Source organism: Sinohyriopsis cumingii, chromosome 6 (genome assembly GCF_028554795.1).
Source record: "Sinohyriopsis cumingii isolate HCF-2022 chromosome 6, ASM2855479v2, whole genome shotgun sequence".
NCBI classification, from domain to species: Eukaryota; Metazoa; Mollusca; class Bivalvia; order Unionida; family Unionidae; genus Sinohyriopsis; species Sinohyriopsis cumingii.
Window position 1 is genome coordinate 18,107,563 of NC_142966.1, and position 10,999 is coordinate 18,118,561.

Consider the following 10,999-nt stretch of genomic DNA (forward strand, 5'->3'; position numbering starts at 1 on the left):
CTAAAGAATGGTTTTATTGACATGGTGTTTTCACTTTAACTCTTGTGCTGATCAGGAGGGCCACAACACCTCCTAAAGAATGGTTTTGTTGACATGGTGTTTTCGCTTTAACTCTTGTGCTGATGAGTAGGGCCACAACTCCTCCTAAAGAATGGTTTTATTGACATGGTGTTTTCACTTTAACTCTTGTCAGAATATGCTGCTGGTTCTAAATGAATATGATCCTAATTTGACCCTCCTCATCAAATAAAAGAAAAACAACAACTTATCCTAATAGCAACTTCTCCTGAACAGAGGCTATTCTGACATTTAAACAAATTCATTCTTGCAATATGTAGTTGTTCATATGTTACATTAATGCTAATCTAACCTCCAAAAATGACTGCCTTGAGTACCATCCTGAATTCATTGTATTTCTAATGCCTCTGAATGGATAGTTGTACTGACATGGTGTTTTCACCAAAACTATAGCAGTATGTAGCTGGTTCTGAATCAAAATGGTTCTCATCAGACCTTCAACTTTGACACCATATTTGCCATCTGAGAAATCTTGTTATCACTCCTCTAAGGAAGAAGCCTTTAATTTCATAGTAAAAAGGCCAAATGTCAGCTTTGCTGACTGGAAGAAGAAAAATGTTTTATCTGCAAAATATCAGTTACCTACTTAAAGGACTATGAAACAATGGTCAGGTTCTAATGACTGATTCACAGTACTCGTCATTTATTTATTTAATTTTTTTTTTTAATTTAGCATATTACAGATATTCTACACCCATGTGATATGGATATTCGCACCCATGTGAGCGTGAATTCTGCCAAGTGGCTGCCTGAACCTGGACAGGGACTGGTGTATGGCACCAACAGAGGAGACCTCCATATCTGTCGACCATGGTACATTTCTCCATATTGTATTATTTGTCAAAATGCTACATTTATGCATTTTCATGTTTTCTTGACATATTTTTCTTTGTACGGTTCATGAGCATGCATCAGAAATTGTTATCCACTCCTCCAAACTTTTCCAGATTATATTTGCAGAGTGTAGCGCATTTTATCTTAAAAGGGGATTTTTTGTGTGGGTAAAATGTTACATTTTTATGAATTAATAATCTTGGACAAATCTATCTTGTCTGCTTTTAATTTTTATCACCTCTGATTTTAACCCAAAACAACTTGTCCAATGGCCTTTTGTCTTAAATTTACATAGAAGCACGTTTGTTCAGGTGCACAAAAATCTTAGATGTCTCTTTATATCTTCATCATCAGACCTATTGGATTTTAAGATTAGAGCATGGTCATTAAGATGTACAGGGAGAGGAAATGGTAATGTGAAAGAAGTTGTCTGAAAGACCTAGCATACTGATTTTTGTGAATTATAGATGATGTCATTCTCTAATGCGTATTGTTCATATACCTTTAATAATTTCTTTAAACCTGTGTTAGAAAGACTTGTCAATGACATATCATCAGCAAAACTAAACTTGTTAAGAAATAACACATTTGGTGGCTGATGTAACCCCATGTGACTTTGACCCAGTTTGCAATTTAAGTCATCTATTTATATATTAAATAACAAAGGGAAAGAACACCTCCCTGCCTCACCCCATTGGTTATATGGAAAGAGCTGGATAATACACCTCCCTGCACACTGTACAACTGTTTGCCATACCAGTTAACTAAAGTATGAACTATGTAGACAGGCATTTGAATATCAAGTAACTTTTTGAAGAGTGTCCAATGATTGACCCTATCAAATGCCTTACTAGCATCTAAAAAGCATACAAACACTGGGCTGCCATGTTCAACATAATAGTTAACAGTTTCCTTAAAGGCATAGAGGCATAAATCAGTTGAATATTGCTTTTTGAAACCAAACCGATTATATTAGATTGTGAATTCACATATTTGTAGTATGATGCATTCAAATATTTTTGAAATAATTGTTGTAAGACCTTAAGATCTATAGTTGTTTTTGTTAATCAGGTTACCAATTTTGCTTTTCAGTGGTGGTATAATTGTAACTTTTGTGAAATCATCTGGAACAAAGTTATGTACAAATATACAATTAAATAAAATCATCAAAAGGACAAGTAGTCTAGTATGTGAAAATTTAAAATGTTCCACATATAAAAAAATCTGATCCTGGATAGTTACATCCTTTTTATCTTGATCTATGTATGATTAGTTCAATATGAGCAGAAGGGCTATTCAGTACTGAAAGAACACACTTCTTATTTGATTCACTTTTGAGTTGTCTTCAAACTGATTCTTCTACATGTTGCATATATTGCTTTGACCATGGTTTCCATCAGTGCAAATTAGTAGCCTATTGGAAGTTTTAATTTGCTTCCAGAATTTATGTTGGTTGAAATTTTCAAATTTTTGAGCTAGCGAGTCTACTGTTTTACTTCTTCCTTTTCACATAAAATATATCACTGACATCCTCTTTATAACCTTTTTGTTTAATTACATAACTGGTATGCAAGGATTTATCTTCTTAAACTCTTTCACAGGTTTACTATAATCCTTACAGTTAATTACATAACTGATATGCAATAATTTATTTTAAGCTCATTCACAGGTTTTGTATAACCCTTGTGGTTAATTACATAACTGGTATGCAAGGATTTATCTTCTTAAACTCATTCACAGGTTTACTATAGTCCTTACAGTTAATTACATAACTGATGTGCAAGGATTTATTTTAAGCTCATTCACAGGTTCTATATAACCCTTGTTAATTACATAACTGGTATGCACGGATTTATCTTAAGCTTGTTGATTGGCTCACTTTAATGCTTGTGGTTAATTTCTTAACTGGCATGCAAGGATTTATGTTAAGCTCATTGACAGGCTCAACAAAACCCTTGTGGTTAATAATGTAACTTATAAGCTAGGATTTGTTTTAAGCTCATTGACAGACTCAGCAAAACCCTTGTGGTTAACAACATAACAAGTATGCGAGGATTTGTCTTAAGCTCTTTGACAGACTTGGCAAAACCCTTGTGGTTAATTACATAATTGATATGGGAGGATTGGTTGTCCTAAGTTCACTGACAGACAGCAAAACCCTTGTAGTTAATTACATAATTGATATGGGAGGATTTGTTGTCCTAAGTTCATTGACAGACAGCAAAGCCCTTGTGGTTAATTACATAATTGATATGTGAGGATTTGTTGTCCTAAGTTGATTGACAGACTTAGCAAAACCCTTGTGGTTAATTACATAATTGATATGGGAGGATTTGTTGTCCTAAGTTCATTGACAGACTTAGCAAAACTCTTGTAGTTAATTACCTAATTGATATGGGAGGATTTGTTGTCCTAAGTTCATTGACAGACAGCAAAACCCTTGTGGTTAATTACATAATTGATATGGGAGGATTTGTTGTCCTAAGTTGAGTGACAGACTTAGCAAAACCCTTGTGGTTAATTACATAATTGATATGTGAGGATTTGTTGTCCTAAGTTCATTGACAGACAGCAAAACCCTTGTGGTTAATTACATAATTGATATGGGAGGATTTGTTGTCCTGAGTTGATTGACAGACTTAGCAAAACCCTTGTGGTTAATTACATAATTGATATGTGAGGATTTGTTGTCCTAAGTTCATTGACAGACTTAGCAAAACCCTTGTGGTTAATTACATAATTGATATGGGAGGATTTGTTGTCCTAAGTTCATTGACAGACTTAGCAAAACCCTTGTGGTTAATTACATAATTGATATGTGAGGATTTGTTGTCCTAAGTTCATTGACAGACAGCAAAACCCTTGTGGTTAATTACATAATTGATATGGGAGGATTTGTTGTCCTAAGTTCATTGACAGACAGCAAAACCCTTGTGGTTAATTACATAATTGATATGGGAGGATTTGTTGTCCTAAGTTCATTGACAGACTTAGCAAAACTCTTGTAGTTAATTACATAATTGATATGGGAGGATTTGTTGTCCTAAGTTCATTGACAGACAGCAAAACCCTTGTGGTTAATTACATAATTGATATGTGAGGATTTGTTGTCCTAAGTTGAGTGACAGACTTAGCAAAACCCTTGTGGTTAATTACATAATTGATATGGGAGGATTTGTTGTCCTAAGTTCATTGACAGACAGCAAAACCCTTGTGGTTAATTACATAATTGATATGGGAGGATTTGTTGTCCTAAGTTCATTGACAGACAGCAAAACCCTTGTGGTTAATTACATAATTGATATGGGAGGATTTGTTGTCCTAAGTTCATTGACAGACTTAGCAAAACTCTTGTAGTTAATTACATAATTGATATGGGAGGATTTGTTGTCCTAAGTTCATTGACAGACAGCAAAACCCTTGTGGTTAATTACATAATTGATATGTGAGGATTTGTTGTCCTAAGTTCATTGACAGACAGCAAAACCCTTGTGGTTAATTACATAATTGATATGGGAGGATTTGTTGTCCTAAGTTCATTGACAGACAGCAAAACCCTTGTGGTTAATTACATAATTGATATGGGAGGATTTGTTGTCCTAAGTTCATTGACAGACTTAGCAAAACTCTTGTAGTTAATTACATAATTGATATGGGAGGATTTGTTGTCCTAAGTTCATTGACAGACAGCAAAACCCTTGTGGTTAATTACATAATTGATATGTGAGGATTTGTTGTCCTAAGTTGAGTGACAGACTTAGCAAAACCCTTGTGGTTAATTACATAATTGATATGGGAGGATTTGTTGTCCTAAGTTCATTGACAGACAGCAAAACCCTTGTGGTTAATTACATAATTGATATGGGAGGATTTGTTGTCCTAAGTTCATTGACAGACTTAGCAAAACTCTTGTAGTTAATTACATAATTGATATGGGAGGATTTGTTGTCCTAAGTTCATTGACAGACAGCAAAACCCTTGTGGTTAATTACTTAATTGATATGTGAGGATTTGTTGTCCTAAGTTGAGTGACAGACTTAGCAAAACCCTTGTGGTTAATTACATAATTGATATGGGAGGATTTGTTGTCCTAAGTTCATTGACAGACAGCAAAACCCTTGTGGTTAATTACATAATTGATATGGGAGGATTTGTTGTCCTAAGTTCACTGACAGACTTAGCAAAACCCTTGTGGTTAATTACATAATTGATATGGGAGGATTTGTTGTTGTATGCTCATTCAGAGGCTTAATATAAACTTAATATGCTCGGATTTTTGTCTTGTCTTTTTTGAGAAACTCAACAAAACCCAAATTTGTAACTGTGTGATGGAACTTGTTCCTTCTTAAAATAATCGATAATGACATAGCAGTGATACAATAACTTTAATTAATTTTTGTCCTGTTTATAATTACAAAATGTGATGCTAATTAATATTTTCAGGGTAAAGAAGATAGAGAAGGCTGGAGAGGTTCCCCAGGAGAAAATAATTCCAGATACCTTTAATACAGACAGATCCTCAATACGACGTAACCTTAGACAAGTTCTTGGCCTATCTAATGCTCCTTTTCCTAGAACTATCAGTATTGCCACTCAGACCCATCTCCGCAATGTGCGCAGGTCAGCAGGCACACAGACAGACAATTCCGACTCTGATTAACTCTTTGCAAAGTGGAAATGTCTTCAGGTCATCAGTTCAGAGTCTGATGTAAAGTCTATTGAAAGTTTTCTTAGTTCTTTTCATGCATACAGTGAATACCTTTGAAAATTTGTGAAAACAATAAAGTAAGCCAAGGAGTGATAAATAATTCTAGTTCATTAAAGCTTTGTCACAGAAGGCATTGCCTGACCTTTATTTGGAAGTTGAGCTTTTATCCTATCAATGTTGCTGGACAAAAAAAAAATATTGTATTGCACATTCTGATGACATTTATGTAATAATTCTTGTTTTTTGTTATCAAAGTATTCCAGCAACAGAGGTTTGTTTGGTGCTGTATTTCATCTGCATAGCAAAACAGAAACAAAAATCTTCCAGCAGCAGGGCTTTCAGTGATTTCATCAACAATGTTAGAATTTGTGTTGAGATTACACAGTTATTGCCCTTCTGTGAGTGAATATTGACAATTTTGGGTCAGTAACTGTTTTATTATATTGAATTATTGAAACTTTTATTCTCATTTTTGGATGGTTTTGAAAATTCTGTTTGCTAATATTTAACTTATTTCTGACTGATATACTGGCTAAAATCTCTCCATAGCCATGATATGGGTTACACCAGAAGCAGTGTTGATTGCAAGGCAGGCACCAAGATAATTCACCGTCAAGAAACTGATTGTTGGATTACATTTCTTTTTGTTGTATAATTTATTTAATGACAATTCAGAAAGATTCTAAGGTATATTTATTTGTGTTTAATTTTTTGAAAATCATGCACATTTTAATACATCCTGAAGACGTGTTTTTGCAGAACCATCATTTTGATTTACTTTCCTATTAGACAAAATGTCATTGATACTGAAAGATTATGGAATTGTCATCATCTGGTAATGTAATGCCATTTAATTTTCAAGTAACTATGTTCAATCAGTATTCAGGTTTTACATTCTGATTGTGAGAAATGCATAGGTGTTGTCATATAAAATTGTTTTTTACACTCATTGGCACATGAGTTTAAAAGGGCTAATGCTATAATCCTGGTAATTTATTTCATGTCATTGTTGTTGTACAAATATGAATGTGTTTCTCCATGATATAAATTGCCAGATAATGTTACATCAGGAATTAACATCTGCTGCCTCCCAAATCCAGCCTGCCCTTTCATACCAGAATGACAAAAGTTTTTCTTGTCTATAGACAGCATACAAGTAGTATCTTTGGGAAAGTAACTCTTTGAACATAGTTTTATGATTAACTCCCTTTGCTAAAAATGGTGGTCTACCCATATGCCAAATACTCTTAAAGTTTTTGCTTGGCACAGGTATATCTATGGCTTCAAGAAAATTGATTTTATGGGCATTCTTTTCTGCAAAGATGTTGCATGCCAGAGTTCTATGCATTTCTTGACTCTTCACCTCTGTCATTAAAATGCCTAAATGCAGTACTGCATACAATTCATGCATAATATGATTCTGACTTGGGCTGTTATGTGTGAAACTCATCAGTTTGTTGTGGTGAACTGTTGATAAATAAAATGAAGCAGATGGTTTTTAAATCACTCTAAACAATAGACCAGACGGTCACAAATATAGGTGAAGGTAAGACAAAGAATTGTTGATATAGAAGGAGAAGGGGGGTCATCTGATTAGAAAATCAGTGACATTAGGAAACAGACACATGGATACTTTCATGGCAGATGTTGATGATGGACCAACCAGGTGTAGAATTTAATACAAATTTCTTTGTAGCCAAAAGGACTGGTAGATTGAGAAATTTACTAGTCCTGCTGAATCTTCATTTGTCAAAGTTTGACTTGTCTCCCACATACATTTGGTTTTTGTGTAGACTAATTTATGTATGGTCATCTGTACTGTCTTGAGTTTGAAAAGTCTTGTTCAGTCATACTGCCAAATGACTCGAAGTCTCATTTAGTCATAATGTGTGACTCCATGAGATCTTTGCCAAACATGAGGCCGGTAGTGGTCTGAACAGTGCATTGTATTATTCATGAGACTTATGAAATATCTAGTAAGGTCAGTGATTGGCTGAGGGACTAAAGAGTTTTCTTTACTAAAGACCTGGGTTACATAAATGCACAAGAGGTGGGTTGGGCTAAGCTGTTTGTAAGGACAGTTCAGTTTATGGAATGCTTCTGCATTTGTCATGTCAAAAATTATTTTAACATTTTCTCAAATACTGCAACACAGATTTCATCTAAATTTTGGCAAAGACCTGCCAAGTTTGAAATGTTTTCAGATTTTCACAAATGATATCAATCGGCCATTTAAAAAAAAACGATTTACCAATACTAAAAATAGAAACCTTGAAATTAGAGAAACTCAACAAAATTTGCAAGAAATGATCCTGGTATGAAGTGCTTTCAGTTTATGCCAATTCACCATCAAATGTGGCTGCTTTTACTTGTGTGTTTTTTTTTTTTTTGTTGCTTATTGCTTTTGGATAAATTTGACAGCATCTTGACATAAAGAGCTTTCAGATTTTGTGTTCAACTCATACTGATATTACTGCCATTAATTAAAAAAAGACGCATTTTAATTACTAATTTTCAGAAACAACTTAACATAATTTGATCAGATTTGACATAATACAGCCTTGTATGAAGGGCTTTCAAGTTAGAACAAATAATGATTGACCATGAAGTGTGATACTGATCTGCCAACAAATGTGGTTAGTTGCAAAAATTATATAAATTGCTAAAACTTCTCAACACCACTCAGGCGGATCTGACAGAAAACATTCATCAGATTTATACACCATCAGCAATGAAGCCATTACAACAGATAGAAAAAAACATAATTTCAAGAACTTTATCTCAGAAGCCACTCAACCGAAATTGTCGATCTTTACAGTCCTGGCAATAATTACATTTCAGGATTAGACAAATGATGCAGACATGTCATCAAATAGGAATGAAAATACCAAAATAGAAACCATGAAACAGTTGTTTTCATAACTTAGTCAAAGAAAAGAAATTTTCTTCAGTGAATATCCTAATGACCCAGATTTCTTGGCAAGTTGTTATTTTATTTGACTGCTAGGCAGATGTCAGGTGAACAGTGTCAGGCTCGCAGCATCTCTTGTTTTATTTGACAAGACAATATCTACAGATAATTCAAGCTATTACTTCTACATACAAATCTTGCAGTTCTTCAGATACATACTCTTTCTCATGCTCACACATTTTAAGCTTCATCACCAATACTAGGTGTAATGTACATTATAAACATTTTTACATGTATGTGCACAAAGAGAACTCGTGAATTTGACTGTATATAAATGGTGCTGCTCCAGAACAGAAAAAATGAATGAGCAGCACCTATCTGTAACAATCATTTTTATGAATCTTTACCAGATTTTTAATGTAGATCACATAGTGATGCAAGATTGTGCCTAATGAGATTGGACTCTTTATCTATATATGCAGTTTGAAAAATGTCTCGCTGCCTTAATGAATACTACTACATAATATCCTTATTCTTTGTAAATTAGTTTCAGTGCACAGGTCTTACAGTGTCTGCTTGGATCAGAACCAGATTTCTTTGTTGGGCAAATTTCACATTCTAGTCGTGTCTAAATTATACCTTAGCTAAGTGACATGTCAATTCTTTAATATTCTTTAATCTTTATTATTTCTTGAGGTGAAGTTGGCTTTACAGATGGGTGTTGTTGTGCAGTCAACTTTGCTATGCACAAAAAATTTCAGCAAGAAGAGAATTATAAATTATTCTTGAATGAAAGCTGAAATTGGATTTAAAAAATAATCCTTTATTTATATTGAATCCCTGATATATCAAGACAATTTTAAGATTTACCTTTAAATAAATATTCCTTATTTAACACAGAAGTGTTGAATTTTAAACTGATGCTTTTTTCCGATTAACTCAAATGTTACAAACTTTTTGGTGCATTGTATATTTATTAAGGCCAAGTCCATTTGATTGGCATGTATAATGTTGTTCATGCATTTTGCAAGTCTAGTATTAATGTAATTTGTCACGGGATGTAAAATTCTTTTTTATTATATTCTCATTTGTATCTCCATTAACTTTACATTTTCAGAATTATGCAGTATTTTTTACTTGCTGCACTGCTTAATACTGCACAACACATGTCTTAAAATAGCATTGTGTATCAGGAACTACTTTTGATTGTAAACAATGTACATTCATGTAGTTATTTGTCCTGATCAGAATTACGTGGTTTGGACAAATTGATCCACACTGTGAAATTGTACTGTAATTTTGACTAACAAAATTATTAAACATTCTCCTTAGTGCATTTAAAACAAAATGAATGTGATATTCCCAAGCAAACAATGTTTAATCCCAAGTCTTTTTGAGAATTTTAATTTTGATAATTCATATTTTTTCCCACATTATGATTCCAAGTAATCAAAGACAGAATAGAAACACATGTACAGCTGCATCAAAGCCAGTCCCTCTAGTCACATATACGTTGTTTGGAATTGACCCAGCTAATAAATCCAATCTATTAAAACTAGACAAGCAGAATTTAGTTGGATCACCAGAAGAAAAAAGTCCTTCATTCAAGACCAGACCAACTGAAAAATTTGCTTCACTGCACATTCATTCTTAATATGACTCTAAATTTCATTTTTAAATTTCAATTTTAAGTAGACCAAAACAAATTTTTTTTTAAACAAATGAGCATGCGACCAAGTTCAAAAAGTCGTGTACACATTAATACTTTCACTGTTTATTGTAGAACCTACAGTTGTGTATTTTCATTTGAATCCAGTCTAAATTCAGTTACTTTGTTTCTTGTAATGTTTATTTTTATTATTTAGCCTTAGAAAAGCAAAATGAGTATATAATAAAAAGTTTACTTCATTTGTATGGAAAATAAGAACTTGTTTTCTCTGATTAATACTGCACTCCTAACATCATGCAGTATTGCTAAGAAAAACCTATTAGTATTTTTACATGCAAATGTGGAACCAATAAATATTAGTGTCCTTTCTTTGTTTCATGTACCCTTTTAATATAAATATTTCCAAGAATGTTCAGAAATTATACATTAAAGATTTTAGCCTCTCTGCCTTTTTTTTTTTTGATAGCTAAGCTTACTTTGAACTGTACATGTATTTAAATTCTAAATATTCATAGATGAAACCTCCAGGTATCATTCTTTGTGATAGTTAGTGGCTGTCTAAAATTTTCTTAGTGTTTGTTTGTATTTACAATCTATTGGACCAGTCTGTGTAAAACAAATAGGGATGTCAGGTAACTACTACAATAACAAAAATCTTCTTTGCCTTTTTATTAGTCTCTTCATTGCAAATACTGTATATGGGTTGTGCACAGTATGTGATGAAGTCATCCTTGTGTCACACAAGATTTTTGTACCCAAGTTTCTACAGATGACACTACAAATAGCCTTTCTTACCTAT

At 33.3% G+C, this 10,999-nt stretch overlaps 1 protein-coding gene across 1 annotated transcript in view; it reads left to right on the plus strand.

Annotated features, from left to right (window-relative positions):
* Positions 1–10,645, plus strand: part of LOC149796439 (uncharacterized) — a 94,810-nt gene extending 84,165 nt beyond the window's left edge. The window contains exons 18-19 of the mRNA XM_089961119.1: positions 752–891; positions 5,356–10,645. Coding sequence (XP_089817245.1) covers positions 752–891; positions 5,356–5,572 — 357 coding nt within the window. The 3' untranslated portion in view covers positions 5,573–10,645. The remainder of the gene's footprint in view (positions 1–751; positions 892–5,355) is intronic.
* The last annotated feature ends 354 nt before the right edge of the window (positions 10,646–10,999 follow it).